Genomic DNA, 23,713 nt, shown 5'->3' with positions numbered 1-23,713 from the left:
TAAAAAGCTGACCAAAGAATAAATGTTTGGGAGGGCACAATTTTTAGAAATTGAATTTGGGAGCTATAGGCACTCTTCATAACAACAACAAAAAAAATTGTTTAAGATTTATTTATTTATTTAATGAGCATTCCTCTATGGTATGCATGCCCACCACACAATGACCAACATATCTACCCGCCTCTTACACAGAACAAGTCAAGGCTGTGTACTCAGGACCTTTGTAGTAGCTACTTGTCATAGGTTAACAGGCACATGGATCAGACTTAAAACCAGTCGTCATTCTGGGCACAAGGTTAGCCAAGCCCAAATAAGCCCAACGTAGCCACATCTGATCCACAGATCAATGAGAGGGAGAAATAAATATTTCTTGTTGGAAGCCACTGAGTTTGGGGTTGGGTTTTAAAATCGCCATTATTGCAGCAATAATGAAGATACCCTTAATATCTTTTTTAGTATACTTTATTTTTTCAGAGTAGTTTTAGTTTCATAGAAAAATTGAGCAGAAAGTGAGAGAGCTCTCATGTGCACCCTCTGTTCCCATATGGACAGGTTCCCTCACTATCAATATTCTGCACCAGAGTGATCCATTTGTTAACAATCGATGAAGTTACTTAATACATCATTATCACTGAAGACCATAGTTCACATTAGGGTTCACTCTTGGTGTTGTACATTCTATGAGTTTTGGCAAATGTATAATGATATGTATCCAATATACATTATATATAGTGCCATGCACAATAGTTTCACTGTCCTAAAAACTTCCTGTGTTTCACCTAATTATCTTTCCCTCCCTGCAACCCCTGGCAACCATTGATCTTTTTACTGTCTCCATAGTTTTGCCTGTTCTAGATATTGTATGGTTTGGATAGTTGAATACAGCCAGAGCTGAAAGAAGTCACTGTGATTGAAGTGGGAAAGGGGAATAAAATAATATTTGATTGAAGTGGGAAAGGGGAATAAAATGATATTTGACAGATAAGCAGGGGCATTTTCATTTAATACCTTGTAAACTATGGTAAAACATTCATTGTTATCTGATGTACCATGGAAAGCTATAGAAGAAGAGATCTAAGCAAATGAAAAAAAATTTTTTTAAACCTCTCTTTTAGAACATAGATTTTGGAGGTATAAATGATAGGTATTACTGATGGATGTAAAGTCTGTGAGCCAGGGAGAAATAAGCAAAATACACAGGTCTTGCACCTGTACCATAGATCTGTGTGGATGTGAAATATCATTACTGAGATGACTGGGTTACCAGGTATAAAGCGAGACTGATTGCATTGGGGAGCAGTTAGGAATGACAAATGACATTTGAAATGTTTAAGTTCGTTATGTTTGAGATATTTATGAGATAGTGCATTCATTTTCTATTGCTGCAGTAACAAATTATCTCATACTTTGTGGCTCAAAACAACATAAATTTATTCTTTTATCTTAACAGTTACAAGTAAATGCTTTAGGTACATGTATAAAAATAATTTTCTAAAATATATGTGTTTAATAATAACATACTAATGAATATTTGATCTTATAATTAAATCAAGTATATAATATTTTATAGCCAAGAAAACTTTACAAATATATCTTCAGAAATGATGCTCTAAGTGATTGGGTTAGAGAGGAGATGGGGGTGTTTGTTTCATCCTAAGCTTATCTGGAGAAAGAAAATTCAGTTTTAAAATGGAAGTTAAAAATACATAGGTTCTTTTTTAAAAAAACAAAAAAACAAAAAACAAACAAAAAAAGCCATGGATTCTGGTCAGGTTTTACTCAACAATAGTTGCCAAGGAAAATAAACATATTTACGTTTCAATAACATGAAGGCTTACTTTTCCACACTTCCCAGAGAAATTATTCAGAAACACATACCAGAACTAAAGTATCAATACCTTAGAATACTCCTTATCTAACGAAGTGTTTTCTATAGTTATTCAGTGATTGATGGGATAGGCTTTCTCTGCTTGGGTTGCCCTGAAAGTAGAATTTGAGGTAAAGGCTTGGATGCAGATAATTCATTTCACTGGGGAGCCCAGGAAACATGAGTGAGAGAGCAGGGAGACTGTGTCAAAAAAGGACAAAGGCTAATTTAAGGATTTGTTGTGAAGTCTGCTTCCTGAAAATCTGGGAGATGGACTTCAAGGGGACTTCATGAGAAGCATTTGGAACGCCTCCCACAGTTCTTGACTAAGAGCAGAGGTGAGAGCGTTTGTCTACTGGCCCTGGTCTCTGCTGGTTGAAGCTTTTGGGAAGTGCAGGCTTAAAGCTTCCAGGAACAAACTTGATAGATATCTCAGTTACAAAGTATCTTCTTTTCCATCTCATTTTCCTTATCCTAGAATGAGGAGGTTTCAAGGGACATCTGACCACATGGTGTGCTGTATTCTGCAAGTGCAAATTCATCTGAAAGACAGTAATTGTTATTAGAAAGTTTTATAGCATTGTTCAAGAAGAAAGCATCTTTATTTCTTATCTGTTTAGAAATAAATTCCCCTAAATCTGTGCTACTATAACAGTTTCTTTGCCTAACAGCTTCCAAATATACTGTATTTTTATTCTTCTGATTTATATCACACTGCATGCATACCTATATGATCATTCTTAAGTGTTTCAGGTATGATGTTTTGTATATGATACATATTGAAACCTAACAGAGGTTAGGGTTTTCTCTTCTAGAATAAAGTGTCTATTTTACCACAAGAGCTGGAGGGACAGTGAAGACTTAGTTCAACCAGGTTTTTGTAAAGAAGTAAAGATGTGCTTACCAAATGTGTAGGTACTCAAAGTTTGTAAACCACTGTTGACTTACACTTAACACTTAATAGTTTGTATCACTATTGATTCACTCCCTTTTTTGGATGAAATATTTATCAAGATAGCGTGTATAAAACACGTTTTTGTTTTCTCAAAAAGTCTGTGAGTCATTTATTGGCTGAGGTAATCTGACTTGAAAATAATTAACTTGTCATTTTAATTCTTTAATTGGTAAAGTTATTAGACCTATGTTTTAATGTGTTCATAGACATAATTTTTACCTTGCAAAAGCACAGTGTTCAGATAAGCTTCAATTTCAAAACAAAAGACCTCATTTAGAGATTGTATTCTGCTACTTACTTGTTTGGTGTTATCAGTAAGAATTTGCCTTTCCTGAGCCTTGGTTAAAACATTAATAACACCATAAGAACTTGGTTGAAAACAAAACAAAACAAAACAAAATCCAGAAACCCAAAATTATCTGACCAAGTTGGCTCTGATTATAAATTTTTTATTTAAAAATTTCACGGTGCTAAGCAATACATGAATAGATAGATGGTAGCTAACTAGATAAACAGATGCCCAGACTAGCCTGTTGAAGGATGAGAGGCAAGAATAAGCTGATTCAGCCGCCAATCAAGAGCCAGTCCAATGCTAGACATATGAATGAGGGCTCCTAGAATATCCAGCTGGCCAACTCACCAGGTGAATTACAGGTGCAATTCAAAGAGGGAAAAGCTGAACCAGCCCAAACCAGTCACCGTGCACCAATCAGCTTGGCTGATCCATAGAATTGCAAGGAATAATAAATGGTTGTGACTTTAAAAATATGTTTTCTAAGAATATTTTTATGAACATATCTTTATCATCGCTAATAGTATATGTCTCTTTCTCTCTTCAAATAAACACGTAATTTCTGTATCCTGTAATTCACACTAATGCATAAACTATGCCAACCTTCATAGCCATTAACTTTATTTTGCCTGAATCTATATTCAGCTAGATAGCCTGCTTCACATTTATTTTCCAATAATTTAAGTGAACATCTTAGTGAGAAGACTGGTTAAGAAAAATCAGGCCAGTTTTGTCCATTTAGGTAGAAAAAACCCTCAAATTTTGCTCTTGAAATTCTGATGCTTTTTGTATTAGGCAGTATGAACAGTTACAAAACACCAAATAAGGGAAGAAGATTTCAAACATAAGAACTGTAACAGCAGTAGGGAAAATGAAAATTGGTTTAACTATTTAGGTTGGTGCAAAAGCAATCGTGGTTTTCGCCTTGAATGTAACGGCCAGAACTGCAATTACTTAATGACAAAAACCGCAGTAACTAAATACGGTTCTTACCAGTTTCATAATAATCATAGAGCTGAACAGATGCTGGCTTGATGTTGGATACGAGTGCATCTTGTTTGATGGAGAATGAGAATTGAATTTCTTTTTGAGTAACCTGAGAATAAATCAATATTGTTATGCATATTGAAATGTATTCCCTTAACTTCTCTCCATTTCAAATATTCAGAATTATTTTAGCAATACGGTTTCGATACTTTTGCTCTTAGGAAACTTTTTTAAACATAAAAAAACAAAGACAAAAGTAAAACCACATTGTGACTCAAGCATATACATCAACACACAAACTAAGTTATGACAGTAAACTCACATTCTCCAGGTAGAAAAAGACATGAGTGGTTTTGATTTCTACTCGTTGTACTTTGCCATCTTCCTGAAGCTAAAAATAAGGAAGAAAAGTGTGCTGAAAATTCAGGGAACTAGGATTACAAACATCTAGTGATCCAAAGATAAAATATTTGCTTTCAACTTGGAGGTTTTTCTGCATCTTTATAAATACTTGCCATGTTTCTATAAAGCTTCAACAACAAATATTTATCTTTGAGATTTACTCATTCAACATTTTTGAAACATCTATCTGTATATATTAGTTTCTAATTTTAAATAAATAGAATAATAGAATGAATATAATAATAACTAAACACTAACTCATTTACCTGTTTTTTAGTGATACACTGTTTTGACAATATAAGAATATAAATTAGTTTGAGAACCTCAATGTTTTACTTTAAGATACACATAAGATTCAAATTTTACTCCTTAAGAATAGAAAATGTATTCCTTTTTTAAATAAACTTGTGGCCAATGTATAGTATAGCACAGGGCTCAACACATTGTATCTATTCTGAAGTTATTTCAATTAACAGCATTTAAGTCTTTACCTTCTTAACTGATGATCTATCTGGTACAAATCCTGAAAGCATCTTCACATCAATGATTGCCATGTTGGAAGAGTTGCGCTTTCCATAATAACTTTTTTTTAAAAAAGTACAAAATTTAAAATTCAGATACACTTTGATCATTATTTAGGAAAACAAAAATATTTAGGAAAACAAAAAATAAAATGTATTTTCATGCAAAAAAAAAAGTTTATTTTATCATCCCCTTTATAGAGTTTATTGTTCTGAGACTGGAATAATTTAATAATAAACTGAAGTTAGTGGTGCTCCGAAATGACACAACATGCATCTTAATTCATTCCTAAGTGGACCCAGAGAATTGAACCTAGGTCTGATAACCTCGTTTTAGAATTTTATATTTCAAAAGTAAGAGTTTGCAATGTGTTGATTTACAAACTAGAAACTAAGAAAATGTACCTCTTGAGGAGGAATTTATAGAATTTTTTCCCTTACAACTTCCTCCTGGTCCATATTTTTTCGAAGTCAGATTTATTTTTGCACCTACCATAATCTCATAAAATTTAGACAATTTAAACAAGATGAAATATATTTTCCAAGAGGATAAAGATAGGCCAGTCTTTAATACAATAATTGGAATGTCTTCCATACAATAATTGGAATGTGGTTTCACTTGGAGGCAGAGAAAGACACTAGGCTACCTGAATTAGAGGTAGAGGGATATCTATGTTTACCAAAAAAAAAAAAAAAAAAAAAAAAAAAAAAAAAAAAAAAAAGAGTTGTTACCTGGTTGAAACAACAAGGTCAAATTTTGCATCAAATAATCCTCTGCAGAAAGCATTGGCTGTATTCACAGAAAGGGAAAATCCAGATGACTTCTTAGGGAGCAGGATGTTATATCTCAGAGTTGACTTGGAGAAACAGAATATGTTGTTGATTAACTAAAGGATTAATTTTAAATTCATTACCTCCACATTAACATTTCAACTTAAAGTTAATTTTTACCTCTCTGCTTCTTTTTTTCTATACAATTATATACAATATACTAGTAACACTAATTCTATACAATACACTAGTAACACTAGTAACTTTAGCTAACATTTATTGAACATATACTCTGTACTTACTTTTAAAAGCTTTTTTATATAATAATTCTTTTAATGTTTCCAACAATCCTTTGAGGTGGATGCTATTTTTAACCTCCATTTTATAGATGAGGGAAATGGGGGACAGAAAGATGAGTAACTTGTCCAAACTCATACAGCTACTGAGTAGCAGAGTTAGACTATATCTATGCTGTGTTTTGGATAATAATTAAAATGATCTGATTTCAGCCTTAAGCAACTGATAAAATTACTATAATGTCAGAACTTCAGGAATCAAGGTAAATACCATGAATACAATGAATAAATTATAAGAGAAATTGTAGAATCTAAATCCAAGATAAAACGACTTGGTAAGAGGCTTGGTTAAAGACTTAACTTGACCTAATAATCCCACTTCAAGAAATATTTCCAGAAGATATACCTGTCCAAGTACAAAGTCATATATACACATTATTAATTTCAAAGTCATATGTAATGGTCAAAGAGGGGAACTACTGCCAACTGTCCAGAAACATTTGACATATTGAGTATACTCTGGTATATTGGACTATACAGTATGGCAATGCCAGCTAATAAAGGTAGAAGGTGTGATAGAATTAGAAAATCACCACTTTGTAGTTCTTAATGAAATGGTTGATCAGGTAAAGATCATCAATGCGTGTTAAGACTTTTAGGTAAAAATTGATGATGAACTCAACATCTTTACGATCCCAATGTAATATTTTGAATGTTAATTGTTGGTGCAAAGAAGAAAAAAGCAGCAACATTATTGGGGAAGTATGGCTATCACCACCTTTAATCCAGTGATCAAACTTCACATCACTAATAATGATGTGCCTCTGGATGTGATACAATATAAATATAGATCCAACTTTTAGTTACAGAAGGCACAGAATGAGACAACAAATTAAATGACAGCAGAAGAAAACAATCTGGTAAATTCAGAATTAGGGAAATTCTACACCACAACTGGCCTGATCTCTTGAACAAATTAATGTCACAAAAAATACAAAAAACTTGATAGATCTGTTAGGTTAAAAGAGACTTAAGAAGCATAACAAACAGCTGCAAAGTATGGTCTTTGAATGAATCCTGATTTGAAAAACAACCATAAAGTATATTTGGGGATAGAGGTTTGATAATTAAATTATATCATAATACAAACTATTGTTATTTATTTATTTATTTATTTTTTGAAATGGAGTCTCACTCTGTTGCCCAGGTTGGAGTGCAGTGGCATGTTCTTGGCCCATTGTAACCTCTGTCTCCTGGGTTCAAGCAATTAATTCTCCTGCCTCAGCCTCCCGAGTAGCTGGGATTACGGGCACACACAACCACTCCTGGCTAATTTTTTGTATGTTTAGTAGAAATGGGGTTTCACCATGCTGTCCAGGCTGGTCTCGAACTCCTAACCTCAAGTGATCCGCCTGCCTTGGCCTCCCAAAGTGCTGGGATTACAGGTGTGAGCCACTGCACCTGGCCAAGCTATTGTTAATGTGTGGTCGCTCTGATAATGGCATTGCAGTTACATAATTGCATGTCCTTATTTATTTTTTGGAGATCCATATATATCATATTTAGGAGTGGCATGATAACTCTAATTTACTTTAGAATTCAGCAAAACAATGTGAAGCAAAAATGACCAAATGTGAACAAACTATTAAATCTAGTTATTCGTTCGTTATACTATTCTCTCTAGTTTCACTTAGATTATAAGTTTTGATAAGTTGGGGGGTAAAAAAGCCCAAAATTACCTGCACATAAACACAGCCATTGCCATTCACTTCCACCATATACTTTCCCTTAGTTGTTGGCAATGGAATTTGTTGTAGCAACAAACGGTTCTTATCATTCACTTGGAAGGCTGTATTGAATCCTTGGTCAGAGAAAATTTGCACTGAATTTTGTCTATTCTTAGAGAAAGTGAGCCTCTGGAATAGCGTCAGAGCTTGGAGAGCCACAATGGTATCCTAAAAGAAGAATGGCAAATTGTATTAAAGCATACCATGGGATTTAGCAATCAGTCAAATACAGCTGTGATTTATTTAAAAATAATTTAAAATGCGATTACATCTTTTTCCATGCATTTTACTTTGTTTTGTGAACTATACTGTCTTGGGTGCTGTATAATTTAAACAGACAAATGCGGTTTGTGGCAACATTTCTGTTCAAATCTTTAACACAAACAAAACATTGTTTAATAGAATAAAAATGTAAGAAAATGCCGAGAAAATTTTTTTTAAATGCCTATCAAATCAGGTTTTGTTTTACCAAACATCAAAGCATACAACGAGGCCAAAATATCAATGGAAAAAACAAAAAGACTAAAAAGATGACAAAATATATATGACTTTATATTTCAATAACAGTAGCATTTCAAATCATTGAGACAATTAATTATTACATAAATGACATCGAGAGAACTGGCTGGCCATTTAAAGTTAGGTCTCTACTGTAACTCTATCAAAATACATCCTATAAAATTACATCCCATAAAATTATATCCTATAAAATCAAAATATATCCTATAAAATGAATCATAATAGAAATACGATGAATTAATTCATATTACAGAAAAGTCTGATAATATATTTATATAATTTTTTGTGTTGAGTACTATTCTTAGTTTTAAAGTGAGAATCTTCAGTAGAATAATTATATTCAGTGAAAATGAAAAGAAAAGAATGTGTATTTTAAAGCATGATAAAAATTGGAAGAAAAACAGAAAGTTGACAAGGATGTTACATGCATTAGTAAGGTTAATATCTTTACTATATTCAGAAGTCTTACATATAATCAAGGAAAAGATTAATATCCCTATTAGGAAATATACAAATGATATGACCAGGAAATTTATAATATATGAAATAAAAGAGAACTTTAAAAAAATGAAAGCATATTCTATCTAAGTAGAAACCAGGGAGATTTATTTTTATACAGAATGTATTACTAATTTTATTGTATCAGATCAAGAGAAATGATTTTGAAATTATATAATGAAAGGTACACACTGCTGATGATAATGCAAATTGAGAACACCTTTTCTGATAAAATCATAGCTAATTTTATATAGAACATTTAGTAGGTTAGTACTTAAGTTTTTATTTTAAAAATTAAAGTAAAGCATATTTGAATAAGTATTTAGAGATTATTACTAGATAAAATGCTACATCTGTAAAAAACCCGAAAGACAGCAAATTGAAAAATGATAGCAAGTTCAATAGTGACAACAATTACATTTAATTGCATAAATGTAATATATAAATTTAAAGACCAATACCACCAACGCAAAGCAAGTGCTCAATTTTCTTGTGCATAGAAATTTTACAAAGATATAGAGTTACCTTTGTGGAGAAGAAACCTCCACGGGAATTTTGCTGCTTTGCCACCCAATGTACAATCTGAGATGCATAGGACAGTTCTTCTGAAGTCAGCTGTGGCTTGAAAAGAAGAGCCAATAGCCCATAACAGGTCATCTCTATATCTGCGGAGGAAGCCTGAGGGTAGTACAAAGATGACGATCCTTCCATAGAAAACCTCTCTTCCAGTTCCCAGTACACGGAGCCACCTGACCAAAAAGTGAAAGGAATTCAACAGTGTCTGTGTCAAAGCATGGCATATAACTGTGTGTGGTCAAATGGGTGGTATTTGAGGGAGTGCAAACCTTACAACTGGTAATAAAGAAACATGAGGGGATGATAATTATCCCACTGCCAATCATTCTACTTATCCAGCATGTTACTCCAGGAAGGGTCAAAAACACTCACCTACTCTTTTTGCTTTTTTGTTCAGCTCATTGAAGAAGAATTCCCTTTTGTCTTCATAGCCTACTAAACTGTAAGTGTAGGCTAGGAGAGCCTGCTCATAAGTAGTCATAGCTCTTTCCCTAGATACAGTCTCTAAGCACTGGAGACCCTTTTGAATAGCCATAAACTGCAAAGAATAAAAAAAAAAAAATCAAATGTGCACACAAAAACACATACAAAAACACAGATGTAGATATGATCATTGCTGGAAAAAAATTAGGAATGAATTTTGTTTGTGCTGAAACGTTCAAAGGGCAAATACAACATATTCATTTTAATTTCTACATAGTTCCATCTGCACAGTGTAATTTGACGATTCAGAAGAATATTGATTCAGTATTATTCAGCATATGTGGTAGCTACAAACATATAGTTCTACTTCCTATTACTATATTGTTGGCATAAAATGTTCTAAGTTCATAAGAAGCAAGTTAGTGGGATCACCAGTGGACTACATACCGAGACCGGGTGGTCAGCTTCAAGCAGAGCACCGATAACATATGCAGTTAGAGAGATTTCATTATCTTCTTTTCCCTGAATGAAACATAGGGGTAACATGTCAGTCTCATGGAATTCAGAGGAAGGGTATTTCTAAATCTAATATATTTGAAAACTCAGTTTGTTTGTTTTCTTTTCCTATATTTTTGGGAGGTGAAGTTTTTCATGTCCTCAAAAGATACTGTTTATAAAAAGTAGGAAATAGAGAACAAACACATGAACATTTTATATAAATAGGAATATCACTTGTCAAAATAACTTACGGGCCTCAGAAGGCATTTAGAATCAAAGGAGGGAGAGAATGTTCTGCAAAGTTCTAATTTAATTCTCACCCTCATATTTACCCTAGAAATAATATAAAAAGTATCATGAAAAGAATGCATGCCATGATATTACTAGGATTAAAAGAGTATAGTATAAAATAGAAATATTTTATAGTAGTATAATCAGTAGATCAATCAATAGAGCAGAAAGAAATCATATCAAGTATAGAAAACAATGTAACAAAGTTAGCCTCAAAAATCGGTAGAAACAGAAAGCATTAATTAACAAGAGGTGTCATGATAAGTGGTGAACTATTTGGAATATAGAAGTAAATTACATATAAATTACACAACATACTGAATAAATTCTAGTAGGTCAATAATATTAGCTATAAAGAAAATCAAACTAGCTCCAAAAGATTAAAAGACAGTTACAAATAAGAAAAAATAAACTAAAAATAATCATATGAAAAATATTTGACTTTTGAACCAATTGACCTATAAACAAAAATAGACATTAAGCACCATCTTTTTTCTTTTATATTTTCAAAGATTTTTGTTTTCATACTTATATTACTCAGAGTCAGCAGTAGTGCTATGAGTTAGATACTCTACATGTAAAAAGAATCAAAATTGGCACAATTTTACTAAAAATCAATCTGGTAACGTTTTATCAGAACCTTAAAAAATTACACTTTTAGATAGCTACCCTAATTCAATAATGAACTAGGGGCCTATTTACATATAAGAATGTTAACAAAACATTATTTTGAGTTTATTAAGCATTACTGAAACCTCAAGAAAGATTTTGGTTTATTCATATGATGATGTATAGAGAGCTATTAATTTTATCTTTTTAAGTTATTCTAATGACACGGCAGAGTTATTATAAATAATGTTAGGTTTCAAAAAGGGAAGACTAAAAATCCATGCAGGATAATCTCAATTATACTTATAAAGCATAAGTAAAAAGACTGAAGGAAAATATTGCCAAAACATTAATGGTGATTATTTCTGAATTGTTGACATATGAATAATATTTTGGTCAATATCTTATATGAAATCTCCGAGCTACTTTCAATAAATAAATACTACTATGATAATTATGAAGAAAACATAAGTTTTAAAACATTTAGAAATAAAAGGCATATTCATTATGAACACTTATCTCAGGGATATTAGCAAGTAAGAGCAAAACAAATTTAATTCTAATAATAAAACAATATTGATAAAGAATTTCTTAAATGATAAAGCACTAAGCTATTAAGAATTATCCAGGTTCTGTTACTTCTTTGTTTACACTTTTACTAATAATCCTGCTCTTGCACCCTGCCCCCAGTCACCACAGTTACTGTTAGAATCTTCTAGAGTTTTTAACCTGACTGAAGGAAAGAAAATGTTCCATTTGCTATAAAGAAACGTTTTATTGGTTTTCAAGATAATTAGTTTATGCTAGTAGAAATTCCTGTTCAACAATTTTTACCAATTTCTTCAGTGTACTTTGGGATTCACTAAACAATTATAATGAAAGAATAGAAAACTGTAAGGTAGAATCTCATCAGTACCTTCAAAGCATTGTTGAAGACTTTGCCAAAATTTAGGAAGCAGCCATCTGGTTTCTGAATATTTAAGAGCCAAATAAGCGTTTGGGATTGAACTTTGTCATCGATATAAATGTAACGTTTAGCCTGTGCAAAGGACTTGTAAACAAATGCAGTGAGCCTGGAAAAAAAAGATATACAGTGCATATTATAACAACCATTGAGAGGCAGGTGAATTCTCATTAAAATATGTGACTTGCTTCTGGCCAGGCATGGTGGCTCACGCTTGTAATCCCAGCACTTTGGGAGGCCGAGGCGGGTGGATCACAAGGTCAGGAGTTCGAGACCAGGTTGGCCAATATGGTGAAACCCCCTCTCCACTAAAAGTATGAAAATTAGCCGGGTGTGGTCGTGGGCACCTGTAGTTTCAGTTACTTGGGAGGCTGAGGCAGGAGAGTCGGTTGAACCTGGGAGGCAGAGGTTGCAGTGAGCCGAAATCATACCACTGCATTCCAGCCCGGGCAACAGAGCGAGACTCCATCTCAAAAAAAAAAAAAAAAAAAAAGAAAGAAAAAGAAAGAAAAAAAGTGTAACTTGCTTCAATTATGTTTTTAGTTTCACATCCTGAAAATTTCTTTCTCAAATTCTAGCCGAACGTGTCCACCCACCCATCTCTTTGGCTTAAGGGATGATTTAAGTTATTCTAATGACATGGCAAAGTTATTACAAATAATGTTAGGTTTCAAGAAAGGAAGACTAACCTCTCATACAGGATAATCTCAATTATGTTTATAAAGCATAGGAGAAAAAGACTGAAGGAAAATATTGCCAAAACATTAATGGAGATTATTTATGAGTTGCTCAGATAAGAATAATATTTTTATTAATTTGCATATTACTGATTTGCTTAATTTGCATATTACTGATTTGGTAATAATTTATATGTTGCTGGTTAATAACTTAAATCAAGTCTCCATCCATTTGACTTAAATCCTCTCTTCCTCCTTCTCTGAATTCATCATTCATGCCCTCAATGAAGAGTCACCTTCTCTATAACATCTTCCCAGATTCTTTTATCTCTACCCCAAGCAAAACTAGAATTCCTGCACTTGTCCCCTCTTAACACCTAAGAGCTTATTGGGAAATTATAGGATGTTGTAACTAGAAAAATATCTTAAGAGTCCAAGATGAGGCATGTGTGCCTTATTATCATTTCATGATAACCTGAGGTGTACAGGGTTTAAATGGCTCATACAAAACGAGCTGTAGTTTATACTTAGTTAACTTCTCCCTTGTAGACTGGCATTCCTAACAGGTAAACACGGTCGGATTCATCCATGTGTGTAATATGCATTGCATTTGGTCCAAACACGTCATCACACAATTGCTGGAAAAGTTGCCATGCCTATATACTTCCATAGGATCATGTGCATATTTTTATTACAGCTTTTATCACGTTGTGTTTTAATTTTTTTTCTTAGTTGCCTTTTCCCACTATACTCCACACTTCTCAGAGTCAAGGGTCATGTACTATCAAGAGGCAAAATAATGTAGTGAGTGAAGGTTCACATTCTGGAACAGACATTCAAGTTCTGCCACAATATTGGCAATGTGAACTTGCACAAATTATTTAACCTCTCGGTGGGTTGTGGGCAGAATTGTGCTGCCTCCTCATTCAAATTCAAATGTTGAACCCCTATACCTCAGTACCGGAGAATTTGACTTGTTTTTAAAAATAGGGTCTTCAAAGAGGTAAGTTAAAATGATGTCATTTGAGTAGACTCTAATCCAATACGACAATATGACTGGTGTCCTCATAAGAAGAGGAAATTTGGACACAGATATGCACTGAGATAAGACCATGAGAAGACGGGGAGAAGACAGCCATGTCCAAGCCCAGAAGACGGGTTCAAAAAAATGTCAACGTTATTAACACCTGAGTCATGGACTTCTGGCTCCCGGAATCATAAGAAGACAAATTTCTGTTGTTTATGCCATCTAGTCTGTGGTGCTTTTTTATGGTACCTAGCAAAATAATACATTGTGTTTCTGTTTCTTTATATGTAAAATGGGTGTCATGATGCTATCTGCCTCACTGGGTAATTATGGAGATTTACTACCCTCAATTAGAAAAGAAACAATAATGATTATTATAGCGAGCATCTGTCTTTTTGTACCTCAAGGATGTATTACTGTTCCCAGGACATAGCAGCTAGGGGTGAATATGTATTTGTAAATAAAAGTTAATAATATAGGGAATAAATTTTAAAATTTAACTTGCATCTCATTAATCACCCTGTCTTTTAGGCATTACAGTAATAATGCAATCTTTGCTTAAATTATTTTGGTTTTAGTGCTTATTTCCCCATTTGTCGCAACCAGGATTCTGCTCCAATATAGGTTTTTAAAGTCTCATTAGGAGGATTCATAATTACACAGCACAATTTCTGAGCGGCACTATCAGTTATCATAAACAATCTTGAGACTATCTTTAGGTTAGGTTGGGATATTATTGTTTCAATGGAATAATTTGCTTCTATAATAATTGTAGTTTCATACCTTTTATCCTGCTCTATTGAGTTACTTTGTCTAGTAATTTGCTTATGTATCATGTATAATTTTTTTGTAAGTAAAAGATAGAAATACCATAAGTCTTTAACCCAAGAGCCCAGGAATCCTATTAAAAGAATGTGTATATGTGTGTGGAAGTTTGTATATTTATAGTTTGTGGGGGAAGATCCATAGTTTTTATAAAATTCTCAAAAATCACTTGAAAAAAATAAGTAGATTAGAAGTAATTAGAAACATCTAGTTAAACTGATGTAAATAACAAAACTTCAAACCATGTGTGTCCATGTTCATCTTTATGTCCAAAGGTACTATATGATCCATCGAAGTGTTTATAAGACAGCTGTCTCTGATAACCTGAAACAGGAAGAGATATTATTTTTCAAATTAAAATGGATGATCCAGAAGAAAAGTTGGATAAGTTGAATATTTGTGTTAGTTATAAATGGATGTATACATACAGACAAATACATTCACGTACTTAACAAGCAAAATAGCCGGGATTCAGGGATTTAACTGAGAGAAGCAAAATAAGGCTTCCAAATGCTTTACCTGTGGTCAGGTATCCAATAATCTTGGATTTGATCTCTTCGGTCAGTTGTTGAGTCTGACTCAGATAGTCCAAGATGTAAATATTGGGAGTGAATAGGGCCATATTCTGCTCTCCACAACCAAAAGGCAGGTGAAGAAGATTCTGTAAGTTTTGCATGGCAGAACCGAGAATGTCTCCTGAAAAATCAATCAAGTCAATATGAAGGACTTTGTAAAAATTGATAAGATGAAGAATATTAGTTTGTATTCAACATCTCTATGTCATAGATACCGGAAATAATTATTTTAACTATTATCTGGATCTTATTTTCTCTTCCATTTGTTGGACCCACACTATAGAATTAGCAAGACAACTCAGGGCCTTGTTTTCAGAACCATGGTGGAGATATGTTATCCAAAGCAGCACAGCCAAGAGCAGAAGAACCCAAGTTTGTGGGAATCAAAATTTCTGGAGAGCTCCCAGGGTGAAGTAGAAAACTCCAGGTCAATCATCATTTCAAAAACAACAGGATTTGGGCCCAAAATAAACCTTTGTAAAATGCTTGCCATTTATCAGATGCTGTTCTGAACACTCTGCTCATGCTCATTCATTCAATGCTTATAATAACAACACGAATGGGTATTATTTTTTTCATTTATAATGAAATTGAGGCACACAGAGGCTGAAAATTTTCCCAGCATCATCCGGAAAAGACACAGCGGAGTCAGGAATTCAGCATACAAAATAGTGCTTCAGAGTGCCTGGACTTGGACACTTCCCTACACACTTTCTACCAATATCTAATAGTTGTGTAGCATTTACTACATGTCTCGAGATGTCTAAGCATCTTAACTCATTTAATTTTTATAACAATCCTATGAAATAAGTAATACTATTATCTTTAGGTAAGGGATGAAGAAATGAGACACAGAGAGGTTCAGCAATTTTCCCAAAGTGACACAGCAAGTGGTAAAAATGGGATTCAAACCCAAGGCAGCCTTCTGGGAAAGTCAGTTCTCTTATCCACTATGCTTTGCCACTGTAAAGAACTTCTACAGTCCGAAGACTGAAATCATATCAGGAATCTTTTTGAATCACAAGGGCATGAAACTAGAAATAAATAACAGGACAAAAATTCACAAATATGTAGAAATTGAACACATGCCTGAATACCCACTGGGTCAAGGAAGAAATCAAAAGGGAAATAAAAAAATACCTTGAGACAAAAGAAAATGGAAACACAACATACTAAATCTTATGGGATACAGCAGAAGCAGTTTGGAGAGGTAAATGTATATTCATAAACTGCTATATCATAAAAGAAGAAAGATCACAAATAAATGATCTAATGTTACATTTTAAGGAATCAGAAAAAGAACAAACTAAGCCCAAAGGTAGCAAAAGAAAGGGAATAACAAAGATTAGAACAGGAATAAATGAAGTAGAGACTAGAAAAACAATCAATGAAACTAGTTTGTTGAAAACATAAATGAAATCGACAAACCATTACCTAAGATAAAAAGAGCGAAGACTCAAATAAACAGGACCATAAATGAAGGATGAGATATTAGAACTTATACCACAGGGATACAAAGGATCATATAAAACTACTATGAAGCATTATATGCCAGTAAACTGATAATCTAGAAGTAAATACATTCATGCACACACATAACCTGCTAAGACCGAATCATAAATAAACAGTCTGAGAAGACTAATAGTGAGTAAGGAGATTTAATCAATATCACAGGTCTCCCATCAAATAAAAGTCCCAGACTGGATGGCTTCCCTGATGAATTCTCCCAAATACTTAAAGAACTAACATCAGTTCTTACCAGACTCTTCCAAGAAATCAAAGTGGAAGTAATACTTCCAAATTCATGTTACAAGTCTAGTATTACCCTGATACCAAAGCCAGACAAGGACATTACAAGAAAAGAAAACTACAGACCAAGATCCCTGATGCATATAAACCCCAAAAATCCTCAACAAAACACTAACTAGCTAATTGAATTCAATGGCTCACTAAATAGATGGAAACTGAGCCATTTGCTATTAAGAGAGCCTAAAAATAAGAAGGGTTTAGAATGATGGTGCTGGATATAATGGTGTAGCGTCTGTGACTTGTATTTGTTGGATATCATTTTGGTAATGAGACTTACTTGCTCAAAGCCAAAAGCTCAAGTAAGTGCAGGTCTTCTTTGGTTTTGATACTGGAAGATGTTCTGGATATAAGCTGAGTGTTCTTCCCCTCCCTGTTAGTATTTTTCTGGTCTATACTTCTTCTACTGCAACAATGCAAGATATAACCATAATGCCACATAGAGTGCAGAATTCCTTCTACTGTACAGTATTCTTTAGATGTTCCTCTTAAGTCTTTAATCTGGGCCGTATATAGGTGATGACTAGAAGGTAGGGGCTAAACAGTCCAGAATTGTTTTTTGAAAAGATAGAAATAAATCATGGAGGTAACTATCTTTGAAATCTGGAATGAGCAAGAAAGCAATTTGCCCTTTTTAACATGGGAACAATGACAGGAATATATTCTATTTAATTTTGGCATACATTTTATGTTTCTATATCTAAACACGTCTTACAGTTATTCTTATTACCCTTAAGCTTTTCCAGTTGTTGGCGCGTTACTGGGGTTCTAGGTTTACAGGGCCTGTAAGTTACGAGTAGGACACTTTGCCCAGCTTTGGTCATTGTCCCACAGGGACCACTGCCTTTGTGTGGAATGCTGTTTGCTCCTACCTGAGTGTTGTAATTTCAGGGCAAAAGAAGTGAAATATCGATGTTAACCAGTTCAGCACACTGTACTCTAAAAATCACTGGTTTGTGAGAAAACAAAGTTTTTCCTTACTGAGGTAGCCTTAAATGAGACATGAGCCAGAAATGCTAATGACGGGAGTAAATTTTTATGTGTCAGATGAAATGGCCTTTAAGAAAGGAAAGTGAGTGTGTCATATATAACAACTTAGTTATATATACCAACCTCAATTATAAAATTCTTAGGCTAGAAATGCAGTCTAAAACAGATGACAAAATAGAACCATGGCAGAAATAGGTATAATTTTTCTCTTCTTTCCAAGCCTGTGTAATTATAGTGCTTTGCAGACTTACCAAGGACAGACCAATAAGCTCTAGGTGAATCTTTTACAAGATTATCTGGTAAAGTTAGCACTACTGGTTGAGATACTGTGGATCCTAGGAAACAGTAAAGTGAAATTATTAATTCAGATCTCTCATTTATTTTAAAAACCATGATTTGACTTTGAATATAAGTTATCTTCTTGATTGTTAAATCACTTAATGTCTACTTATTGACTATTCCCAACTCTGAAATAATCAGAAAAAAGGCCAAAGAGATTCCTATAATTATAACTAATCATATTCACATAAACTCTTCACAATCAGTTACAATTTAACATATAATGAAACCTTAACTTTGGTGAGTACATTCCAATTTACTTTTGCACCTATGATTTAATTGGATTTTCACAAAACAACTTATAGGATGAATAGACTAGATGTTTTTCCTGCCTTGGTATAGAAGAGTATGCTTAGGCCAAAAGAAAATAAATTTGGAACATCTCCTAATTGTAAGTGATAAAACACTGAATCTGAACCCACGCTTTTTGAATTGGGTTGAACATAATTTTCATACTGGTATTAAAAATACTCCACTACCTGTGTATGCTCCTTAAGGTGACAAAATATTGGAATATAAAATGAGATCTCTGGCTACTATTAACTCCAGGGGCCTCTAATATTTCTAACATTCAAACAAACAAATAAATGGTGGCAAAAGCAAAATAAATTAGATAATAGAAAGAAATCCAGTTGCAGTCTGGTACTATTTATAGGGCAATTAATTGTTGCAGTGTTGGAAACAAATATTTTTAAGCAATAGATGTGAGACAAAGCCCAGATAGGTAATGGACTTCAGAAGATGTGGTAATCAGAAAAAAAGACTTGTCAGAATTTGGTTCAGAGGTGGGAGGATAAAATAAATGACATACATTAGGTAGAGAAAATTCTTCTCTGGTTGGGTGCTTTGGACAGAACTTTTAGAGTCATAGTTACTATTTTTAATGACAAAATTAAGGCTTTGATGGGTAGAAATTAAATGGTAGAGATAAGGGTTAAAGTCACGGATACTTGAATTTCTGAACTAGGGAACAGTCAATAAGGAAGAACTAAAAGTTTAAAATTTGCTTTGGCTTGGGAAATTATTAAGTTTTATTACTTGAAAGTAATTTAATATTTCCCAGTAGCCATGTTCTGAGAAGATAAATAATAAAACCCTCCATTCTAAAACAAAGACAAATAAAAGTTTCATTCAATATTGCCATGTCAGCAAAAACATGTAAAGATATCTACTTGCCATTTGTACAAATAAGTGAGCCCTGTGTCATCTCCTTTTCAATACCTTCAGGCTAATTGTTGGAAGAAGAAAAGAAAGTAGTCATGATTAATTTCATAATCAACAATATTCTGAATATTCAGCTTATTCATAAATTAATAATAATGCCTAAATAGAACAAATCACCTTCAAAATTTATTCCAGATAGTGCATCTATGAATTATTAAGCCCAAGATAATGCGGAGATGACCCATTTGATTTTGCATGCTATACAATAAGCTGTGTTACCAAAATGAAAATCAAGGATTTTCATAAAGATCCTTCAAGCTTCAAAATTCTTTCCCTCTATTGCAAGACTATTATACAGTTGACTTTAAATATTCTTTGCATAAGTGGATGAGACGTGTACCTCTGGCCTTCTTTTCCAAATATTTGATTGAAATACTGTGTTTTATCTTTGGATAAGTGGTTCACTCCTCTTTCGATGGGTTCTGAAAGCTATACTTTATGCTTCTTAATGGAGATAAATCTTTGAAATACACACAGATTGTTTTCCTCAAGGCCCAAAAGTTTTACTTCGAAGTCATACCTCTACCAGCAAGGGTTTGATCAGTGTATCCCTCCAGCCAATGTCTGGAGCTGTAGATGACCCATTCCCGCAGCCACTATTTTGCAGGGTTTCAGCAGTGACAGTGAGGTTGACTGTACCTTAAGTGGCATAAAATGTAAATGGCAGTTATTTGAATGAAGATATAAGGAGGCAGAAATCATTTTGAACTCTATGTTGAGGTAAATTGTTAAAATAATTGAAATTTGACAGGGGAGAGAATAAAATATGACCTGGAAAATAAACACTCTTGAAGTCAAGACTTGATTCCAACTCCCCACCCCTGTCCTCAGGCATACTGGTCTTGGGTTGTGAAAGAGAATACCATCATAAGGAATGGAAGAATGGATAAGCGGTGCTGGTAAGTAATGGGTAAATTGCCTATCATAGACAAAGAGTCTAACATGAGCTCTTAGGGGGATTTACAAAGGGATGTGAAAACATATAATAACTGTAAATCTTACCCAGTGTTTGGGGGGTAACCAGCCAAGTAAAGGATTTTTTCTCATTGCCACATATACAAATATTTTCATGTTCAGTTGAGAGAAGTCTGGCTTGGTAAACACTAGATGCTTTCAGTACAGTATTAACCTGTGAGGGCCCAATAAAGAAAGATAGAGAAAAAGTATTTAATCTTTTCCATACATAAACATAGCATAGTCACACAAGTCTGAGAAGTTAGAAAGGAAGTTCCCCACCTTTCATATTTTCTGCTGTGGAAAGAATGGTTCCCAAACCACAAGACCTTCAAAGTCTTACAACAGAGTTATAATTTGACCTTTGGCACTTAGTGACTAATTACTCTGAAAAACCAGTATTTAGGTCTTATATAATAATGCATTACTTCACAGAACTGCAGCGGAATAAGCAGATGTTTTGGCCAATTTGGGTTGACCAAGTTATCATAAGCTCTTGGGAGTCTGTTTTCTTTTTCTTTTCTGTAAATTGAGGACATTGTCATCTACAGTTCACAGCCATGTGTGCTATGGCAAATAGCAGATACAAAGCATCTAGAAGACTGCATCACAACTCAGGCTCACAAATAAAAACTTTACTAACAAGGAAGCAAAAACACACTTTCCTGAATATGAAAAAAATGTACTTATATTTTTTCCTAAAAAATAGCTTCCTAACAAACTGAATAGTTCGACCTGCTTGATTTTTTTTTTTTTAAGTAAACAGTATCACTTAAAGTAAAATCTGTTGATTAGGTTTGTTACCTGGCACTTTGGACATGTCATTTTGTCACTATTCTCTACTGGTGTTCACCAAATAATTGGATGTCAACAAAAGGTTGGGTTTGGGGATCATACCATATTGCAAACCATTGAAAGAGATGAGCTAATGCAAAAAACAAAGGCCACATTATTATTATAGATCTAGTTGAAGTTTGTTATTTTGGTAAAAGTTAAAGAGATGGGAAGCAAATGTGAATGCCTATTATTTGCAGTGTATTGTGTAAGGCTTGTGGTTTATATTATCTCATTCAATTCTCATAAGGACGCAGCCAAATATGTATTACTAACAGCATTTTACACCAGATACACTGAGGCTGATGGAGATCAGTACCTTGTTCAAAGCAACAGAACTAGACAGTGTAAAAACCAAGATATAAACCCACATAGAAATGGTGTGTGTGTTTTATCTATTGTGAAATTGCTGGGGTTTTTTTCCATAGCTATTGGTCAGTTCTCAAGAGCCTATGAAACCCCTAAGCTGTCGTGTATTTTGCATATCCTCATGTATCCCAAAGGTAAACAAACTTAAAATCTAATCTGATAATAGCGTAATTATTCACAAGTCCTTTGGCTTCAAAAGGGTCTTACACATAAAATTATTGAATAGTTGAAGAATCAAAAGTTCTAGGGATCTCTTCAATCATTTCCACCCACTCTCCCCTCACACACAATAATAAAAAGTAGCATACACCATAGAGCTTAAGTTCTTTTATGTTCGGCCAGCCACCTAGATATAATAATTTAGACATCTAAATCACACATTGAGCGGTTGGTAGAGCTTGTTAATGTTTTTTAAAAACTTAGGAAGGAAAGACAAGTTCTTACCAAGTTCTGATCATCAGGCAACTGATATTTGAAGATAATTTACATAGGGAAGAACTTGCTATTTTACTAAGAAGAGCTGGTACCTGAATACAGCTCTTGAGATAGTTGAAGACATTGGCCTTCAGAGTGAATGCTTCTCCTCGAACCACCGAATAGGGCAAAGTGAGATCCACAAAGAAGGGCTGAAAAGCTGTCATGGAGACAGTTGGGGAGAGGCCAAATCCAGCTTTGTCATTCATGCAGAATCCACTGGCCTTCCATTGTGTAATTGTATCTGGAACAGTAAGCCTAAGGTTGGCTGCACCTGAGGAGCTAATAAAAGAAGAGATAGCATACAGATTCAGAGAGAAGCTGTCACGGTATAACGCATGTATAATTGGATCATTCCACTTCCTTGGAGCTCTACATTTCCTCCTTTGATGGTTCAATGGTCTGCTAAACTACAATAGGCAAATTCTCTCTTTTTTTTTTTTATCCCATTCTTCCTCTGTTTTGCTCCATATCATACCTTATCTGTAAAGAAGCTTAACATTAAGCTTTTGTGTCCAGTGCATTAGCTTTCCTTACCTTTGAGTCATCTTTGACTCTACTGTTTCTTAATTGTGAGAGCTCATCTTTTAATTCTATTTTAAATTTTATGATACTACGTATTTTCTTATAAACACTGAACAATTATGAACCATTAAAATACTCCATATGGGCATTAATCTTTTACTTTCTTATAAAACACTGAGAAAGATACTTTCATCTCTGTGCATTTCTGTCTTTCATTATCAGTAGACACTATGAGTGGTCTTTAGCACCAAAATATTTGGAAATGTTTGAACAGGAGACATGAATTAATGACTCATTTAATTTACTCAGAATATCTAAATTGGCAATTTGTTTAACTTTAGTTTACTTATAAGTCGTTGCTATCACATTTATCCAACTTTACTGATAAGTATAAAACATGAGCCATATAATACGGTTTTTAAGTTTAAAGTGTGCACATTAGCCTTATACTTGAAATTTTTTTTTTTTTTTTTTGAGACGGAGTCTCGCTCTGTTGCCCAGGCTGGAGTGCAGTGGCGCGATCTCGGCTCACTGCAAGCTCCACCTCCCGGGTTCACGCCATTCTCCTGCCTCAGCCTCCCGAGTAGCTGGGACTACAGGCGCCCACAACCGCGCCCGGCTAATTTTTTTTTTTTTTGTATTTTTAGTAGAGACGGGGTTTCACCGTGGTCTCGATCTCCTGACCTTGTGATCCGCCCGCCTCGGACTCCCAAAGTGCTGGGATTACAGGCGTGAGCCACCGCGCCCGGCCTTATACTTGAAATTTTTATGGCACTTTAGAAATTTATTTTTTTCCAACCTCCTTTCCTCCTCTTCTTCCTTCCGTTTATTATTTCCT

General features: G+C 34.0%; 1 protein-coding gene across 6 annotated transcripts in view; it reads right to left on the bottom strand.

The window, feature by feature from the left end:
• Positions 1–461: 461 nt before the first annotated feature.
• The window catches only part of LOC102137606 (ovostatin-like), a 151,498-nt gene continuing 128,246 nt past the window's right edge, over positions 462–23,713 (bottom strand). For all 6 annotated transcript variants that reach the window (XM_045364695.3, XM_005570082.5, XM_065523716.2 and 3 more), the window contains 17 exons: positions 22,404–22,632; positions 20,722–20,848; positions 20,240–20,358; positions 19,672–19,723; positions 18,408–18,491; positions 15,305–15,481; positions 15,028–15,109; positions 12,209–12,365; positions 10,342–10,416; positions 9,844–10,009; positions 9,421–9,644; positions 7,831–8,046; positions 5,757–5,881; positions 4,995–5,085; positions 4,424–4,492; positions 4,108–4,210; positions 462–2,409 (listed from right to left, as the gene is read on the bottom strand). In XM_045364695.3, the coding sequence (XP_045220630.2) occupies positions 2,342–2,409; positions 4,108–4,210; positions 4,424–4,492; positions 4,995–5,085; positions 5,757–5,881; positions 7,831–8,046; positions 9,421–9,644; positions 9,844–10,009; positions 10,342–10,416; positions 12,209–12,365; positions 15,028–15,109; positions 15,305–15,481; positions 18,408–18,491; positions 19,672–19,723; positions 20,240–20,358; positions 20,722–20,848; positions 22,404–22,632 (2,164 nt within the window). In that variant the 3' untranslated portion in view covers positions 462–2,341. The remainder of the gene's footprint in view (positions 2,410–4,107; positions 4,211–4,423; positions 4,493–4,994; positions 5,086–5,756; positions 5,882–7,830; positions 8,047–9,420; positions 9,645–9,843; positions 10,010–10,341; positions 10,417–12,208; positions 12,366–15,027; positions 15,110–15,304; positions 15,482–18,407; positions 18,492–19,671; positions 19,724–20,239; positions 20,359–20,721; positions 20,849–22,403; positions 22,633–23,713) is intronic.

Source organism: Macaca fascicularis, chromosome 11 (genome assembly GCF_037993035.2).
Source record: "Macaca fascicularis isolate 582-1 chromosome 11, T2T-MFA8v1.1".
In the NCBI taxonomy this organism is placed as follows: domain Eukaryota; kingdom Metazoa; phylum Chordata; class Mammalia; order Primates; family Cercopithecidae; genus Macaca; species Macaca fascicularis.
Note: the sequence above shows the minus strand (reverse complement) of the source record. Positions and strands in the feature narration are given on the sequence as shown.